General features: G+C 41.0%; 1 protein-coding gene across 2 annotated transcripts in view; it reads right to left on the reverse strand.

Annotated features, from left to right (window-relative positions):
- The window catches only part of MEIS1 (Meis homeobox 1), a 195,057-nt gene that overhangs the window by 109,595 nt on the left and 64,380 nt on the right, over positions 1–21,082 (reverse strand). For both annotated transcript variants that reach the window (XM_063918412.1, XM_063918413.1), the window contains exon 8: positions 8,406–8,551. In XM_063918412.1, coding sequence (XP_063774482.1) covers positions 8,406–8,551 — 146 coding nt within the window. The remainder of the gene's footprint in view (positions 1–8,405; positions 8,552–21,082) is intronic.

The raw sequence follows: 21,082 nt of genomic DNA on the forward strand, positions 1-21,082 counted from the left end.
TTATACTATAGGTAGCACTGTCATTTTTAAATTCTGCATTTGTTAATCATCCAACACGTAGAATATCTTGGAAAGCTATAGCTATTGATAGTTTTTTCCCCTCAGTGGAATTGCCATATATTGTGTGGTAATTGAAATTGTGCGATATTTGCCAACAAACATTTGAACCTTTAAAGAGTAAGAACATAATTTATTCAACTTAAACCTTTATAAAATGATAGTCATAAAATGTTTTATGTGGTTGTTTTAACACTCTTTATAATGTCGACCTTTACTTTAGACTTGGATTACTCTGCATGAACTTCAGTGTTGAAGGACTATTAACATAACTGTTCTTGTAATTACATGAGGCCTTATTGGCTCATATGGAAACCTAGCCCTGGTTAGCAAAAAAATAAAATAAAAAAAAGCAAGTAACTTTGTATCTGGACCAAGCCATGCTGCAATGCAAAGGGAGGAAATACATTTATATTGTTTTGTATGCAGGATAAATACTGGCTGCTTTTGCAAGAAGCCCGCAAAAGTAAAATTTATTTTAAAACAGCAATTTAGATTTCAGTTTGAACACACCCCGCCCAAATCTAACTCTCTCTGCACGTTACTTCTACCCCACCTGCAGTGCAACATAGCTTTGCCCAGGTGTTACTTGCTTTTTTTGCTTTACTTCCAAATCAGAAACAGGCCCTGTGTTCTATACATATAGTCATAGGGTTTTGAGAGCAGGCTGCATTGAAATATATATATCTCAGCCTTTTTATTATTTGTTTCATCAATGTCGGCATAATACAAAGATTTACTTTACAGGTTTTGTTGAGTAACAACCACATTTACCAGGTCAGTCAACGAATGTGTTTTTTTTCCTCACTGGATTCCAAAATGTAACAAATCTAATGACCTTCGGTAGATCACAGACCACTTTTGTCAAAGTACACTGTAGAACAGGGACGTGCAGGCAGGGGAGGCAGTGCCTCACCTGTCATGCTCCCCATCATACTCAAGAGTTCTCACTATAAAAATGATTGGGGTAACACACAGAAAATATTTATTACTTATAAGCATCTTCTTTGCATTAATGCAATCATTTTTATAGATAAAATGGACAGATCTGCCGGGCTCCTCCAATTGCAGGGAGATAGAGATGAGGCAGCGGCAGCTCAGCCTCATCTCATACACTGTCAGGCAGACAGGCACTGTCTGTGCAGTGGGGCTGGGCTACACAGCAGCCAATCAGACCGCACAGAACAGGGAAATGGGAGGCATGCCTCACAGTGGGGGCGTGCTTGAGCTCTGATGGACAGCTTGGATTGGTCATGTGACCAATCCAGGAAATGCGAGAAGATTGGAGCTGAGCAGTGAAGCAGGGGAGGAGGGAAATGGGGACCCGAAATGCCAGCAGCTGCCACCTGTGCACAGTGACTGGGGTGAGTAGCTGCCAGCACCTGGACTCTGTGTGTGTGTGTGATCGTGATCTGAATTCAGTGTAGGGACATGACTGTGTGTGTGTGTGTGTGTGTGTGTTTGTGTGTGTGTGTGTGTGTGTGTGGCATCTGTAGTGAGTGTGGGAACGGGACTGTGTGTACGTGGCATCTGTAGTGAGTATGGGGACAGGACTCTGTGTGTGTGTCACCTGTAGTGAGACGTAGTGTACAGATATGTTCCTGCTCTCCCTCTCCAGGTGCTGCTGACTGTGAAGCAAGTGGAAATGCGGAGGGATCTTGCGGTTATCTGTATACTGCACATGTGGGGTAAACAAGCAATAGGCGACTACGCATGTGCCAGACCAGGCATACGCACAGAGTTTACAAGTGCATATAGATGTACTCATCTGTCTATACATGCATATAGGTGTACCCATATGTCTATACATATATATAGATATATGGCAGATACTCGCACAAAAAAACATCTGTAAGGGGCAACGCTATACTACTAGAGTACACTGATCAATTTGATAGTGCGCCATTTGCTCACCTGTGTGCAACTGAGTCTGTGTACAAAGTGCTACAGTGCAGAGGCCGCAACTTTTTTTCTCACGCCAAGTTCTGTCGTGCTTCATCTGCGACTTTATTTGTGTTTGTAACTCATTCCTAAAGTCGCAGCCCAGCATCCCTAGTATACTTTCAGGTGTTTAGCTGCATCTGTGATGTGAGGAAGATGCTAAATTGATTTAAAAAAAAGAACAGTACACCTAGGAGCATCTCAGTCGCACCGAACGCCTGGTGCCATATGGCGTATAGACGCTAGGTTATGAGAACACATCTGTAGTTAGTTCAGTTTCTGTTTACACTCTCCTTTCTCTTCTAAATGGGCACAAAATGAATCACACCTTTTTGTATTTATTTGAATTGTTCACTTATTGAGCACACAATTGTTGCAGTTCTTTGCTCTTAATGTGGCAATAAATATATACAAACTAAAGATGGAAAGAAATTTCCCAACACCGATTTAAACAGTGTAAATATATAGTACATGGACTCTAACAAATGCTCAAGTTTCTCTGACAGTTTCCAGTTTAGATGAAATCTTTAGTTACTGGAAAGTGACTGCAGGACGCATCTGTACTGGGAACTGTTTCCCCTGAAATAATCTGCAGAACATTTTCAAAGGGTCGCCTTATGGCTTTAGTAAAAGGATACTGAAAATAATAAAACATAATGTGGCATGACATGAAAGTGCCCAGATTTGCATTTTGCATGGTTTTATCATACTAAGTTAGAAATCAGGTAGTGTCAATTAAGGGCTCTGCATAATGTATAGTTATTTGAAACTCTCCCCTGATCGACTAAGTAATAGTGACAAATGGGGAGAGAATTTCATGGCAGTTACTGCTTCTAAGAAGACCTGAATTTAACCTCTCAGGGCAATAACTGGCAGGAAATGAGCAACCTGAAGGTCATCATTGGTACTAGAAGGTTTTTTTCAAGACATTTTAAAGTCTTCTTGCATTTATGGTGCAGGCCTTTTACATTTTATACACACACACACACACACACACACACACACACACACACACACGTATTTTGTAAGATCTGCATTTAACATTGCAGAAACTTTTTTTTACTTTACTTCTTTTACTGTATTTTTTACACTAGCTGAGCAGAGACGGAGAACATGGTGTCATAGCTGCTGAAATTGTGGCTGAATGATATTGTGGCTCTTTGTGCACCATGCTTTGTTTTCCGCTAAAGAATAACTTGACCTCTTCTTTTTTTTTTTCATTAACTCAACAATGTTTCCATGAATAGTCTTAATCATGAATACTGCCAGAAATTGATGTGATCAAGTCCAAATTAAAGGACACAGGGCCATGGATTGCATGTAAGGCAGACACATTGTTACACCAGCATCAGTTTACTGGTGAGTGAATATACTAGGGGGGGGGGGGGGGGGGGGGTAGTGAAAAATGCTATTATTTCTGTGGCTGGTTTCTTTAATTCTCTGACCAGCAAGGAAACAGATTCAGGGTATATGCATAGAAACTGGTTCGGCCCATGCCTTAATATTTAAGCATTCAGGGAAGAAACCTGAAACAGAAACCCCCAATTACGATAGGCACGTCTTCTCTTTTCTTATTCCTTTTTTTTTCTCATCTAATTATTCTTCTGTCTTCAGGTAGCTCCTCTTCACTATCAGTGATGTAATGTTATGATGTCACCTTCAAAGTAAGACAAGGGAGCTAGAGCCAGGAACAAGAAGATAGGAGCCAACTGCGTCCTTTAGGGCCAAGTGCACCACAAGCTGGGCCTGGGTGCAAGTGCACCACAAGCTGGGCCTGGGTGCCTCTGGGGAAGCAGCTATGTCACCCCATCGGAATTTGTGCCAAAGATGTCAGCACCGACCACACTGCCCTTAGTATGGCATGATAGGCGGCATTCGTCCCTCTGCTTGATAGGCAGCATATGTCTCTCTGCGTGATGGCTGAATTGAGCCCGCTGTGTGATGGGGTTGGATTTAGGTCTGCATCGGCTCTCTGCATGATGGTCTGGATTCGGCCGTGTGCATGAAGGGCTGGTTTCAGCCTTTGCGAGATGGGTTTGATTGACTGATGGGCTACATTCGGCCCTCTGCATGATGGGCGGCATTCAGCCTTCTGCATGATGGGCTTTAAGTTCCTTCTGTATGATAGACCACATTCAGTCCTCTGCATGATACATTCAGCTGTCTAAAGGATAGGCCGCATGCCACCCACTGTATGATAGACCACATTCAGCCCTGTACATCATGGACGGCATTTGGCCCTTTGCATGATGGGTGGCATTTGGCTTTCTGCATTATGGGCCTTCTGCATGATAGGTGACATTCGGCCCTCTACAAGGTGGCTTTCGGCCTTCTGCATGTTGGGCTGCATGCAGCCCACATATGACAGTCCGCATTCTGCCCCCTGTCCCACAATAGGACAACTTGTTGTGTTGTGAGAAGCGTGAACAAATCAAAATAACACTTCACAAAAAAATATATATATATATTTATATGCCGTGTAGGAACTTCCTTCCTATGATGGATTTCTTTCTATATGTCTATGTAACACTAAGCAACAAATCTACATCCAAAAACAGAAACCCATTTTCAATTTCTCTCCAGCTACGCGGCTACATGTGATCATGCTGGATATTTCAATAAATAATGCAGAGGTCTGAATGATATTAACAAACAGAATGAGGTTAGTAAAGATAAGCTTTATGCCACCACCTCTTTCTAAGAATAAACACTTGTGTGGTTCACGACTTCAAACACTATTTGGTTCATTGACTACATGAAATATCTTTGAATCAGCAATACCTGTACATTCAACGAACCACTCAGAACCAATTCAAACAATGCAATAAGCTTTATCAGCCTCCAGGGAGCGTACAGGAAGAAATTATAACACATTGTTATTTTCCTGTGGATGTGGGAAGTGAGCGGCATAATTCTAACTATTACCTTAAGTAAACATTTATATAGTGATAATAATGCAAATAAGTTTAAAGTGTTTGTTATACAAGTTCAACTTAAGATGTGTTATATTATATTTTTGACTAAATTGTGCTATGTATTTAATGGTAAGGTATTATGTAAATAGAGGTTTAGCTTTGTTCATATTAAATTACCGCCATTTGTTAAACAAACATTTAAAGCACTGCATCCTACAACAGAGTAAGATCTTGTTTCATATAGCTGTTAAAGATTTCCTATATATTGTTTTACTCTGCATGTGGTGATATTTTATATTATTTATTTCTTCAAGCCTTCTAAACAACTTAAATAGGGCACCCACTGCTTATACTGCACGGAGGCAGCCATATTTAGGCATTAAAATCCCATGCTCGAGTTCAAGACTATGCCCGTGCTGCACCCCTTCAGTGAAACACTCTCCCCCGCTCCATTAGATTCTCCCCGACCTTACAAAGCTTCAAACGGGCACTAAAAACCCACCTATTAACCAACATACCCTTCCGATGCATAACCTAGTCCTGAAGCTGCTCCTCCATCCCCCAGCCTCATGCCTTGAACATCTCGGCTTTGCTTACATACTGCCATCAGGCTACCGCCTGCTTGCTTGCACCTTATGTCATGTGCCTGTCGCCCCTTCACACTAGATTGTTAGCTCTTCAGAGCAGGGTCCTTTTTCCTCTTGTTGTCTAAGCCCTTTTCTCGACACATTTCACTCGCAGCTCTCTCCTACTCAGCGACCATCTTTACCTGCTTTTTCTCCAGCTGGTAAAAGCTCATCCCTATCTATGGCCGCCAGCCCCAAGTAGTACGATGATTACTCCCTCGCTACGTACATCTAAGCTGTATTATGTTTTGAGAATTGTGGTGCTCTTTGTTACCTGTACTCTATTTCTGTTATTTATTTACTGTAAGTTTTGTCTCCCTGTGCTGTCCTTTGTACGGCGCTGCAAAACACTTGTGGCGCCTTATAAATAAAATGTAATAATAATAATAATAATTAAAATGCAGTGATGTCACTGGTACCTTGCAAACTGCTAAGATGTGTTCTCTTATATAAATTAGAAGTACTGGCAAAATGATTGGGTTTGCTGTGCTGCTCGTAATTAGCTGAACGAGATAAGCATTAATGTGACTTGGTATGCAAGTCTGCTTAAAAGATACAGCAGGAAGCCACAAAGGCTATGGAATTAAAAATGACAAGAGGAGAAAATCAACGAGATCACATATAGGAGTGTTAATCAATTCTCGGCGATCACTATTTATTAATTTACCCCAAAGTTTCAGAATTTACAACACCCCTCTATGGGATGCAAGAAAAGAAATATGTGATGTTTGTGGCCGCAAAGTGACAAGAAAAGACCAGAACACCAGCACCTTCTGGCAATCACCCATACGTGAATAATGATGCCTTATGTGACAATTACTTCTTTAAATATTAACTACAATAAAACTAATATTCTATTATTTGTAAGAAAAAAAAAGGTCTGTGTTTCCTTTGAATCCTAGTTCTGGATTTGCGTCTTTTCAAAAAAGTAGTCTGGTTGAGGGGATGGCAACAATGTTTGATATGACAGTAGTGATGAACTACAACTCCCATAAGCCACTGAATGCATTCCACTGATACAAGGAAGAAATGCTTTAAGGCTGATGCTGAGTTGAACACAATAGCGCCCAAAGCACAGCGGTAAAACACAAAGGGGGGGATTCAAATGTTTGAAAAGTCGTTGGGTGTCTGTTTTTTCCTGTCTATTAGATAGGAAAAAACAGACACCCAACTGACTTTTCAAACAACTGAATATCCCCCTTAATTTCATACTTTCAAAATTAACAATTGCGCGCAGTTGCAAAAGTCGCAGCTATGACAAGATGTGTTCACGTCAGCGCCAGTACTGTATGCAACAGGTGTACGTGCACTTATTATTATATTTTCCACCAGTTGTTTTGCTTGTGAAAGACACATTTGCTATTAGGATTCCAAACTATTTTTATTAACTGAAGAATACAGCAGAAATAACTCTATATCTTGTTCATAAAAAATGGGTAAAACACGCACAGAAGAGTAAAGTAAATGCACAAGCAATGAAGAAAGTACATATCAGCATCAGCAGTGTATACCCAATTAGCCATTCCAAAACTATTCACTAGTGCTGGCTATTATCATCATCATCATCATCATCATCATCATCACCAGTGTGTATTTGCACCATGACACGGCTTGGATAGATATATATGTGCTCATGTGCTGATCTGCATCTATTCACTATTATGCAAACACACAAACTCAGCTTAAATGAGACAACCCCTCCCCTGTCCCGTCTCTCCAGCTGACAGCTGATGTGAGGCTCAGGATGTGGCACATCTGCATAGCTGTATATGCCTTTAGCATGTTTTCTTGGCATGTGCAGGCTGGCATCATCAAGTTGTCTGCTTGCATCGGCTAGTGTTTTGCATAGTCACTATGTCGACGGGGACCATGTCCATCATGGAATGCAGGCGCAGACATGTCAACAAGGTTAATATTCTACTTAGAACATAAGGGGCGGATTAAGAGAGGTGAGGCTGTGTGCAGACTCCGTACGGGCCCCTCCTCTCTGGCAGTGGCTGCAGCGTTGAAGACTCTGGCTTTGTGACAGAGGCTACTGTGCATGTGCAGGTCTCCGGTAACATGGCGCCCATGTCTTGTTCCCTGGGACATATCTACCGCATATGCACAAATCACTGGGAACATGGCAATCGCACATTTTCCTGCTGATTTATGTCTGCAGCACCGACTGCCATGAAATTTCTGAGTGGTATGTATAATTATATGGGTGCAGGATGTGTGGTGTGGCCCCATTCCGCCCCCCATCCCATCAACCCAGGGGCCCGTTTGCACCGCATACCTGGCACCCATTATAGAAGCATGTCAACTGGATCATCATTACAGCTGCAAACATGCTGGTTAAGCAGCATCTTTAAAGTTGTATTGTAGATTCAGTTAACATGCTGTAAGAAGCATGTTATCCTTGTTGACATGCTGGCGCCTGCATTCTGGGATTGACATAGTGACTGTAGATCCTGTAACTGCTTCCCATGCTAAAAGCTATAGAAAAGCACTGGCAAATACATGGAGCATTACAGGTACAATCTCTCCGTCCCCACTGAGAAGTACCACTAAATGGAGTTGGAGGGGGTGGGACAAACCCATAGGCATTCCACATGCAGTGTCTGTTACAGAGAGCAACCAAGAAAAACAACCGTATTTCCTCAGAAGACCAGGTGATGATGTGTCTCACAAAGTATTGGCAAATATGTATGTTTGGGCCTAATACATGTGTTGGGTATAAATAAATAATTGACAAGATGTTTTGAACCAAATACTTCAAAGAAGAAGGTAATTTGTATTATTAGACACCTCTATGTCTACCACACATTAGCATGGAACTGGGGCTGATGAAGCTTTGACAGAGAATCACTAGGAGTGAACTTACCGTTAGATGTTGGAAGAGCCATGCCCTCATGATGTTGGTGGCCACTTTGGGAAAGATACCGCGCTTTTTATGACGTTTTTTGTCTTTGTCTGGGTCATCGTCATCCCCCGTGCTTGGTGAGGCTACACTGTTGTCCAAACCGTCACCTGTAGAAATACAAATGATTTATAACTTGGATACATTTGTCTTTGGGTGAAGCCAACATTTCATATTAACTGCAATACAGGATCATAGTCACAAAAGCTTAAATATTTCTGAAAATTATCGTTGGTGGTAATACTGGAACTTTACGAAAATGAAAGTAGACATCATAAAACTCTGTGGTTACTAAACTAACATGAATGCCCACCATTAATGTCATATGCCCCCTTACTTTATAACGGATATTGCTGCAAACAGGTTGAGAGATTACATAAAGACTGTAACCGACTATTCAATCAGGTTCTTTAATACCCCTTTCACACCGCACAAATAACCTGGTATCGGTTTGGCATGCTGTGTGAAAAAGCCATGGTGGAATTCACGGGTCACCCGACCCGGTAATTCAACCTGGGTATAAAGCAGTGTTATTCCTGGGTTGAATACCAGGTCAGTGGCAGTGTAAACAGGTTCCTGGGTCGATGCGACCCGTAACCCGTTCACTAGATAGGAAGAGGCAGCGTGGAGATGAGCTCATTTCCCAGCGCCGCCCCCGCTGCCGGCTCCATCCCCCGCCAATATGGTAACCCGCCCGGCATATTGTCAGGTCAGGGAAACCTGCTGTAGCGTCCAATGCCGGATCCCACCTAGGAAGGACCCGTTTCCAATTCCTGGGTGGGATCCAGCATTTGCGGTGTGAAAGGGGTATAACTGTGTGTTATTAGTGTTAGGTCGGTTTGCCCACCCACCCCAAAGGGGGACTTCTCTAAACAAGAACCAACAGAGAGTCACATGGCTCTATGGGGAAAATATCCTGCTCATAAAATGGATTTAATTAGCCATATGCAGTTTATTTGTAAGTTTTTTTTGTTTGTTTTTTCATTTCTTTTGTGGTGGGTGGGCTATTGTGCCACCTGATCTGTCGGCCTGCAGACATATCCCATAACGCAGACCATACCCACATGCAGCACGACATTACTCAGTTTGATAGCATTCCATAGCAGAGTGTAGAGGAGTACTAGCTGACAAATAATACACTTATGGCGAAATAAAGAAAGCCTTTTAACAGGGTAAATCCAATGGCTCATTTTACACTGTGATAATTCCCAAATCCTAGTGACAAATCTTCATTAGGAAATAATACACTCCCGATGGGGACTATGGGGGAGAGGTATCAAACCTTGGAGATGTAAAAAGCACCAACCAATCAGCTACTAACTGGCATATTTCAAACGCAGCTTGTAAAATGCCAGTTAGAAGCTGATTGGTTAGTAATTTATCTCTCTCCCCTTTATCGCTCTCCAAGATTTGCTAAATCTCCCCATAAATTCCAAATGTAGGGTTAAAAGTACTGTTTTCCCATGCTTGGCTCATGTACACTGGAATATTAGAATAAAGACTTATTCAGGGCAACTAAGTGGGGGTTTCTGTTTCCTTATTGTCGCCAGAGCATCATAAGACTTTACAACTTTTATAACTAAGTTGGCATTCTTTTTAAATGACATTAAATTATCATCTTGCTATAATTTTACATATTTTATAAACTGTATATATTGTATAAGTTGTTCTTGGCTAAATAGAGTGAACCTGCTAGCATGTTAATGCTAAACATGTTTAAACATAACCACTAGAGGAACTGTTTGATTTGAGTCCTCAGATGATATTTCATAATGTGACTCAGCTACAAAATAAATATTGTTGCTTCCATTCATTGTATTAGTATCAATTATATAAGAATACGAAATATGACTTCCTTGTTACAACTTTAGCGAGACGGGAAAAACAAAGCTGACCATACCCTCATACATTCTGTTTATCTTAGATCATTAAAAGCACACATCAGTCTGGTTACTCCAGCATTACTTTCCTTTGTCAAGCAAAAAGTTATTTGCATGGGATGCGGTCAGCGATGTGACCGATGCCGGAATCCTGACACCACCCGGAACGCTGACTGCCGAAACCCCTAAGGTAAGTATCGGGGTAATGGTTAGGCTTAGGGCCTGGGGGAAGGGTTAGCCACAGCCGGTACCCCTCTGAGTCTTAGGGGGACATGTACTAAGCAGTGATAAAAGTGGAGATGTGAGCCAGTGGAGAAGTTGCCCATGGCAACCAATCAGCATTGTCGTAACATTTCTAATTTGCATACTTTAAAAGTATACAGAGCAGCTGATTGGTTGCCATGGGAAATTTCTCCACTGGCTCACTTCTCCGCTCTTATCACTGCTTAGTACATGTCCCCCTTAGCCCTAGCCACCAACCCTTGTGACTTAGCCCTAGTCACCACCCCAGGCGGGTTAGGGACAGGCAAGGGGTTAAATAATTACCCCGGCCCCTGTCGGCATTCTCAAGGTTGGTAAGTGGGCCAACGGCACCCCGTCCACTGGGATTGGTTATTACACCCGTACAATAATCTACCCCTACATGTTTATCGTTTCAATCTCAGGTGTGTGAAAAAAATAAATAAAACCTGCCAATGGTATGTAAATGACTAGCAATACAAACACCTGTACCAGCACAGCTGGAGATTGGCCTGATTCTAAAACTAACGTGTACAAAAACTTTGCACATTAACAATAAGTCATTTTTGACTGACAACATATTATTATTATTATTATTATTATAATTATTACTACCAGTTACTTATATAGTGCACACATATTCTGCAGCGCTTTACAGAGAATATTTGCCCATTCACATTAGTCCCTGCCCCAGTGGAGCTTACAATCTATATTACCTACCACATGTACACGCACATACATTCACGCTAGGGTTAATTTTGTTCGGAGCCAATTAACCTACCAGTATATTTTTGGATTGTGGGAGGAAACCGGAGTACCTGGAGGAAACCCACGCAAGTACGGGGAGAATATACAAACTCCACACAGTTGGGGCCATGGTGGGAATCAAACCCATGACCTCAGTGCTGTACGTAAAAATAAAATAAAAAGACTGCGGTTGCTGCTGTAGTCTCTTGGAACCTTAACAATGACTTTCTGAAAAGTGAATCGTTCCTCAAACCTGAGCTGTTTGTGCTGGGATTTTCCTATTCTTCTCGGTAAAACCATGAAAAATCTAAAACAGCATCAAAGAGGCACAGATCCGTAGCAGCAAATCATCTGCGCTTAACATTTCAATGAGCCAATCTACTTTATATGCTAAAGAGGAGCCATCTGAAGACAAATATACATTTGTTGATTAAAAAGCAAAACATTTATTTATTTATTTTTAATTTTAATTTGCTTCACGCCGTCATTCCGGCCCTATCAGATTAGCTTCCAATTCTGAAACGATATTAGAAATGGAAAAAAACGCCAAGCCCGTCCTGTAATAATATAATAAAGATGCCAATTGATTATTTATGGAAATATCTAGTTTAATCTGCAAGAGATGATTTTTTATGAAGCTTTGTGCATCAATAGATAATCGAGGCCTTAAAAAGAACCTTAGATTCCCATTACCTCAGGCAAAAGAATTCCTGAAAGCATGCCTTAAGGGCACCTGAATTATATACTCCATTAGGAGAGGAAAACCTGTCTGCGTTCCGTGTATAACACTCACCAGAAGCTTTCCTGTTTATTTCTCCTTTATAAAAGCAGAAGCATTAAGCACAGAATTTTTGTAAGTGAAGACTTATGTAAATACAATGAAGAAAACCTTTCAAGCCAAAGCCAGATCCCCTCCTTCAATCTCTGGCAGTGACCTATCCCAAATAAAAGGTTTCTGTTACATCATTAGGTCAAGCCAAAAACAGCCCGGGCTTAATGCATAGTTTGTTCTTCCTACTGTTTTTAGGCAAATACAGCTACTCCGCTCCCATCTGGGAGGGAAACGACACTGCTGAGCTGTAATCTAAGACAAAATTTTCATTGGAAGCAAATGCATTGAATCCAGTGTAAATACTGATGCGTGTTCAGAAAAGCTAAAACAATAAACCCTGGTCTTGTCCAACGCTGAGTTAGAGAAACAGAGGGAAGGAAAAGCAAACAGTGAAGAGGAATATTTTGTCGGGAACTGTTTTGATAATAGTAGATTGTTAGATTAGGGCTTGCAGCATCACCCCGCTCATCCTAAACCCAGTAATGCTCCAGACGTATAGGAACTAGCCAGCAATGCTGTTGCGTGGGACGTGCCCTGTCATAGGCTGCTCTCCAGAATATAACCTGGAGGTGCAATGATATAACAACCGCATGGTAACAGCTAGGAACCACATTTGCAAAGCAAGACAGGAAGAGAGGGGAGAAAATGTCCAGGATTTGACTTCCCCTGCTGCACAATGAAGGCAAATTATGAAGGCAAGCTGAAAAGGTGGAAATAATCACAAAAATGATGCTAGCCTATACACAGGCATAGACCCTCATTAGTATAACAGTAAGCTCCACTGGGTGATTTCTACACGATTTGCTCATGCCATGAGGTAGTGCCACAGGGCAACTTTGGCCAGCTGTTAATGTTTCCTGACAGCTTCTTAGCAACTAGTGCTAGCCGTGTTGTGGCGTTTGCTAGTGACAGAAACTGAAAATGTCATATCATCTGCCCATGTGTCATGAAGTCCGTGTGGCAATTAACTAGTAGGCCAGTGACTGAGAGGCCAGAGGCTCTTCTAAATGGCCTGTGGCAATTCTGGACCAAGTGTGCTCATATTTTTGCATTTGCGCTGCCCATATGCAACATTAGCAATGCACATATCTGCCTGGCGCTACCTCTGTCTGAATCCCTGATGAGCTGGGTGTCCTGGTGTGTCATCTCTGCAGAAAGAGCCCCTCGTTAGGTGCTGCATGGCATTATCAGTGGACTTAAAGGTAATTTGTCTTGATATTGTTTGAAATGGTCCTTTAATTAGCAGTACCTCGTTTTCTGTTTTTGAACGCTGCCTTCGAGAGGTGCTAGGCTTTTTTTTTTTATTGCTTTTTTTTTCTCTCTCTTCTTCTCCCTCTCACAAATTAGTCTAAAAGGACTTAGGATCACTGGAGCAGACTCATTGCCTGTCAAATTGCTCGGAGCACAAGTAGTCTGCACGGCAACTAGACACTATTTAAAAAACATTGAGCCTGTAACAAGCATGAGAATAGCAGGGCTCCCTCATTTCAGCTCCCAAGCTATCAAGACTATCCTCGGTGTGTCAAACTGTCAATCCTTCCAGCAATGCCATTTGCTCTTTCAAATAATATTCAGGACTTGCTGTTAAAAAAAAGAAAAAAAATGATAGGCTGCGATCTAGTGCAAAAGGCCAGCCGACAAAGAAAGGAATTCGTCCTGCAAGATCTCCAGGAGCAATTTCTTAGGAGACCCAGGCCTATTCCCATAGAGTAATGCAGGTGACCTGTAGAACCTCCCTTGCTGTCAGGGGGCTCAGATTTCAAACAAGCTCAAATCAAATGTCCTGTAGTTGCCTATTTAAGCACACCCAGGCATTTAGGCCATGCTATCTTGTTCCTTTCAAGAAAGGATAAAGCAGCATTTATAGAATTCAGGCCATTCAATGGGTCAAACTGGCCATGTCAGCAGGGGTCCCTCTCATGCAGGTCAAGACTCCCCCCCTCCTCCCCGCAACCTTCCTTCCCACAGTCCATTGGCATTTAGAGGAGGGAGCACAGAGTTGTAACATAAATTTCCAGGTCATGACAATGTTTTCAGTATTTTTCTTATCAGATCTAGGAATTGGTAACCTAACAAGATTATTGAGACCATAATATAGCAAAGCTGTTGACTGCGTACAGAGCACAAACACTAAAGTAAAACAGGATAGCAAGAGGTTTCTTCGATATATATAAATATATACAATATTCACAGCAGAATAAGACTGATCTATAAAATACACTTATACGTTCCATATACGTCTATATAAACATAAAAATGGGTGTGCTTAGACCAATCACTTTCTATCTATTTAATAACAAAGCAAGACCAAATTGCAGATTTTTTTATAGGCTGAATTAGTTTTCACTGTTCGGCAGGTAGCGGGTTACTTAATTCATTTATGACATCACATAAATAAGAGCTCCATCAACGTGGCAAAGTTAAAAGGGAAGAAAAAAAAATGAGAAAAGAGAGAGCTGTGAGTTAAGAAAATAGGGTAAGAGGGAAGTTTAAGACTTGTAAGCAAAGTGCCAAGCGGGAGCAATCCCTTAGAGGACCATTAACATACTGAGGGCATTTTTATAAGGCATTGTAAAAAGAGCTTAAAACTTGTAAAGAGTAATGTGTTAAAGAGTTAAGTGGTGCACAGTCATTTTCACCATGGAAAAAAAACGGGCCACTTTGTTGGGGGGCCCCTAGCTTTGGGACATGCACAGCTGCAGAAGCACAATACAGCACATATGACTACATAAACTCAGGCTTAATTGTCACAGCAAAGCATAATGGACTGAACTAAGAGCAGATTATTTTATTCCTCCGAAACAGTGTAAGGTACATGTTCCTTACAATGCATATGTAATTAAAAGTTTTCCTTCACATGGTCGCTACCTTGGATGCATTCATGTAATCATGTATGGCATATATTACTATTATATTAGATTTCTCCTCTGCACCACAGTATGATGCTGTTACTAGTTCTGGCTGCTTGTAATGCTGACTAACCTGCACAGCGCCGTTCTCCTTTTACAGCCTCATCCATTTAGCAAAAGGTTGTTGTTGTTGTTGTTTTTTCTTTTTCTGATGGCTTTTGTGTATCTTGCTGTTATATGTACATACAAAAAAAGCAAAGATGCTGCAAAGTAAGGCAACCACCTTTACAAAGCAAAGAATGGATGGAATTTTGGAGAATAGAATGAATTAACGTTTGGGGGTGGTAGCAGGAAAGTGATGCCATTGGGCCACTCCCCCATGATGCAATCCCACAAATTTGCAGAAAACCGCATCATCATGTACCCATCCCGCCCATTTCACTAGAAAGTGGGCGAGATGCGGGAGGGCTACCCACTCTTCCAGTAGACTGTTGGACTGTCCAAAAATGTGGATATTCAGGGAGAGTGGCCAAGTATCTTGTTGTTGTTATAATAATAATGATAATAATAATAATAATAATAATAATAAATAATTATAATTATTCTTAATATTATTATTATTATTATTATTACTACTACTAAAACAAAAACAGTGGTAGAATTATTATTTTTTGGAAGATTCTACATTTTTCTTTCATAAGTTCCAATACAAGTTCATACGGTCCTCAGGGGCATTTTTAATGCGGATTTGATTAATATTTTTTCACGTAAAATTGCAACGATAAAATTCATATTTTCATGCAAATTTACTGTCTGTCTCTTGCTAGGAGATAGGCACCAATAAGAGCCCATCCTGGCCAAGAGCTGGAAGTAGCGTGATAGCATAACAATATCACACTGCTTCCTGATTCAGGTCCCCCAACAGGCAATGAACATGTGCATTGGCAGCAAACGCATGCATCACCAAGGGCCGACAGAGGGAGCCAGAGGATCCCTCTCCAGAATAATTTACGAAAAAGTAGAAAACTGGTTGGTTTTGCATTACTAAACATTGCCGCTTTAAATTTGACTGCTGACTCATTGAAATCTCTGCAGCTTCCGAATCTCAACATCCTATGACATTTGAAATTAATCCTGAGAGCGAGCAGTGTGCATGTAGGAGTCTAGTTGGGCAGTTAGGCTTTAGAAGTCTAGTCGGGCAGTCAGGCTAGAGTGCTTGCTCATAGGCCAGAATTTCCTACACTTCATAGCTCTTCCAACTGTGAGGCCTGGGGGTAGTCTGTCTTTCTCTCTGGGGAACACCATTTTTTTATTGTTTAACATAGCGAACAAGGCACTAAGTAAGAAAACAAACAAAAAAAATGACTTGGTCTGCCTTACTTATTTCTTAGAAGGGCAAGTAACCTGGCAGCACTTAATTTGTATAAACAAATGTGTAGAAAAATTGGGTCCTCTGTACCTAGTAACTTAGAGCAATATGTTTTCATTATCTTCACAAAAACAGTATAACTATAATCCCACTTATAAATACACCAAATTGCCCTTTTGAAGTTGTGGTATAATCAAAATTGATTTCTCCTTTTCAGCATGCTGTGTAAATTACATATAACTGAAGTATATTTCATGAGAAAATAGTGAATATGTCTTACTAAATTATACATGTATGGCTTTGTTTTCCTAATATGTTTTGTTGTCCAATTGTAAAGCGCAACAGAATTTGCTGTGCTATAGAAGAAACTGTTAATAAATAAATAATGTCATCAGAGTGTGGTACCTACTTTTAACCTCCAGATGTCACAATTGCAACTGCGTTTTATAGAAAACATTTGGCCAATGGCTAGATCTCATTTTATATAGCAGTGCAATGAAGTATATACTATGGCAGTGCAAAGTGACACCTGTAAACTATAATATATAAAAAAAAATGTTTTACAAATCGGACAGATCTTGAATGATGACTCGCTGTAGTAGTCTGGCCTGTCTGGGGTGTAACTAGCAGCATTTTCTAAGGTCCCCCATGAACTTCTCAAGGCTGTAAAAATGACACACACACTTGAGGATTTGACAGTGGACATGCAAACCCCTGCAGCTGCTACTACGGTAGTTATGCCTGATTATACTAGTACCCTTGTTCGAATAACTGAGAGTAGCTCAATCCAATATCTGTATGCATTAAAACCAGTTAGACAACCTGTCTTAAATAAGAAACTTTCAGGTGTGTTCCACTTAACTATCATATGATTAAAAATTTGGGCCCAGATTTATCAAGCCTTGGAAAATGATAAATTGCATGGTGATAAAGTACCAACCAACCAGCTCCTAACTGCCATGCTACAGGCTGTGTTTGAAAAAAAAATGACAGTTAGGAGCTGATTGGTTGGTACTTTATCACCGTGCAATTTATCACTCTCCAAGGCTTGATAAATCTGGGCCTTGGTTTACTATTTATTTATATAGTGAACACATTTACAGTCTAACAGATTCATAACAATTTAGGTCACAAATCCTTGTCATTCTGTAACATTAATTTATTCTTACAAATAAACAGAATCCACACACTTTACTTTTTCCAGTGTAATGAGCATATTAGGCTGGTACAACATATCCACGAATGTAAACATTGCAGGGGAAACACATCACAAAACGTCTTTTTGGTGTCTCTTCCACATTTTAACATTTAATCAGTGACTGATAAGGAACAATGACTAAGAAAACAGCCGACATATTTGTGGTGATTGGGTTCATTTTAACGGTATCTCCGAGTAAATTCCCTTCCTCTCAGATGTTGACTCTAGATCAAGTAAACTTAACACAATAGGTCACATAGGTCTCTCTACCTGTTTACAAAAATGTTTTCCTTATAAAGAGGGCAAGTTATTTTAATTAAAGGAAGCAGGCCCACAGGCTCACAGACCCGAGGAACTGAAACAGTGAAATATATCTTTAAAGAAGCTTTGTTGGGTGCTGTTGCTTTATATTTGTAATGAAACAACAGTAATCTACCACATACCACAGTAATCTAGTCATACCTCATAAGCAATACATATATATAAATTTATTCATTCCCCACTTGAGTGATTCTAATTGCCCTTCCTAGCAGGGAAACAAACAAGTCAAATCTTTATTTGAAAATGTAATGACGCTATTACTTAAAGACAGCATACATCACACTAATATCCGAAATTTAGATTATAGATATTATTATTACCAGTTATTTATATAGCGCACACATATTCCGCAGCGCTTTACAGAGAGTATTTGCCCATTCACATCAGTCCCTGCCTCAGTGGAGCTTACAATCTATATTCCCTATCACGTGCACACACAGACACATTCACGCTAGGGTTAATTTTGTTTGGAGCCAATTAACCTACCAGTATATTTTTGGATTGTGGATTGTGAGAGGAAACCGGAGCACCCGGAGGACATGCAAGTACGGGGAGAATATACAAACTCCACACAGTTAGGGCCATGGTGGGAATAGAACCCATGACCTCAGTGCTGTGAGGCAGTAATGCTAACCATTACACCACACGTACTGCCCTAGATATGTATACATAACTGATGGTGCTCTATATATTTCAGAACTACAAGATTCAGCATGCCCTATAAGTCAAAAGATAGAGGTTGCCCCCCAAAAAACAAAAATGAGATTATGTCCTAGTTGGGCCAGGTCAACAGAATACTCAGGGATGTGCAGTGTGGTAAATGGCTCAGGAAGCACTGGCTAGTTCCAGAGCCAGGTTTACACACAATATATAAGCCAAATTGTTCATGTGGGCATTATACACAGATGCAGCAGCATATACATGTGGGCATTATACACAGATGCAGCAGTATATTCTGCTGGAAATCTGGTGAGTTTTGATCAGAGATATGTGGAAAAGATAGGCAGGTGAGGCACTGCCTACCTGCCATAGACTTTTACTCCAGAATTTTGACTAAAAAAATGATTAGAATAATACAAAGAAGATATTTGTAATATATTCTTTGTTTTTCTTCATATACTTTGTATAGTCAGAACTCTAGCTTATACGTTATTATGACAGGAAAGGCTCTGCCTCACCTCACCACACGTCACTGAGAATACTGTATAGCGTAAAGATTCTTTGAAGATGAATAACTCACAAATACATGTGACTGACATTGGACCCTCACATCATTATTGCCTGGAAAAGGGAAGGCCTCATAGCAGTGTTATTTTACTTTTGTGCAGAATACTTTAAATGCAAAATGCAGTTCACCTTATTTTACTTTAACTGATAATACAGGGAAAAAAATATAGAAGTGAAAATGAATCAGCTGTTCAGGGTAACCCTGAACAATCCTTATTTCCCAGTTTGTTTTTCAATACTGGAATTTTCAACCATGTTTCAGAGCGAACAGGCTGGTTCAGAGGAATATGACACAAATCTGGTTATTGGGCCAAAGTAAATGTGCCACTTATTTGTTTTGGGTCGGCCTAAACACACAGATATGTATGTTGGGCAGATTTGACCATTTTAAGCCATCAGATCAGATCACATTTAGGGGCTCATTTACCATTACGATACAATACCATACCAATACAAAAGTAGTGTTTTCAGGGGATAGCTGCAAATATAGAGTATCACCTAAATGTATGAGACGGGCCACAGCAAATATCGGAGATATCTGCTGCAATCCTTCCATTCCCAACAGCGATGGATGTTGCGATGTTGTCAGATGTACCAGGCTTCGGAATGCAAAGCATTCCCAAGCTTGGCCCCCCCAGCTAACGCCATCTGAAGATGGTGTTAGCCCGTTGTAGCCTATGGGCTACAGATCGCAAACTAAGCCAGCAGGGGAACCCTCCACACAAGCATGATCAGCAGGCCTTGCATGCGCAGGAGTTCTACTATCACTCTGAGCAAAGGGACAGGTTCCTTTTGGAACCGCTATTCATGCGGGTGTCACTGTCCTGTCATACTGTGCATGCCACCAGTATAATCGCATGCTGCATTGCAATTTCGGCTGCTAATATCACAGCCCGTTTGCAAAGTAAATGAAATTATTGATAGATGTGTGCCATAGTACGCTCATGAGGAGTGTTAGATATGGTTAACCCCTGGCCAGAATTGGTTAGAAATTACTAAACTAGCGGATCCTGGGCTAGATGCATCATCGCTTGGAAAGTGATAAAATGGAGAGTGAAAAAGTGGCAGCCAATCAGGTCCTAACTAGAGATGAGCGGGTTCGGTTTCTCTGAATCCGAACCCGCCAGAACTTCATGTTTTTTTTCACGAGTCCGAGCGACTCGGATCTTCCCGCCTTGCTCGGTTAACCCGAGCGCGCCCGAACGTCATCATGACGCTGTCGGATTCTCGCGAGGCTCGGATTCTATCGCGAGACTCGGATTCTATATAAGGAGCCGCGCGTCGCCGCCATTTTCACACGTGCATTGAGATTGATAGGGAGAGGACGTGGCTGGCGTCCTCTCCGTTTAGACACTTGATTTACTAATTTTGGGGAGCATTAGGAGTACTCAGTAGTGTACAGTGCAGAGTTTTGCTGATAGTGACCAGTGACCACCACTTTTATTTATAATCCGTTCTCTGCCTGAAAAAAGCGATACACAGCACACAGTGACTCAGTCACATACATACCATATCTGTGTGCACTGCTCAGGCTCAGGCCAGTGTGCTGCATCATCTATATATATTATATATCTGTCTGACTGCTCAGCTCACACAGCTTATAATTGTGGGGGAGACTGGGGAGCACTACTGCAGTGCCAGTTATAGGTTATAGCAGGAGCCAGGAGTACATAATATTATATTAAAATTAAACAGTGCACACTTTTGCTGCAGGAGTGCCACTGCCAGTGTGACTAGTGACCAGCGACCTGACCACCAGTATATAATATTAGTAGTATACTATCTCTTTATCAACCAGTCTATATTAGCAGCAGACACAGTACAGTGCGGTAGTTCACGGCTGTGGCTACCTCTGTGTCGGCACTCGGCAGCCCGTCCATAATTGTATATACCAGTGACCTAACCGTGGTTTTTTTTTCTTTCTTTATACATACATACTAGTTACGAGTATACTATCTCTTTATCAACCAGTCTATAT

This window comes from Pseudophryne corroboree, chromosome 4, assembly GCF_028390025.1.
Source record: "Pseudophryne corroboree isolate aPseCor3 chromosome 4, aPseCor3.hap2, whole genome shotgun sequence".
NCBI classification, from domain to species: Eukaryota; Metazoa; Chordata; class Amphibia; order Anura; family Myobatrachidae; genus Pseudophryne; species Pseudophryne corroboree.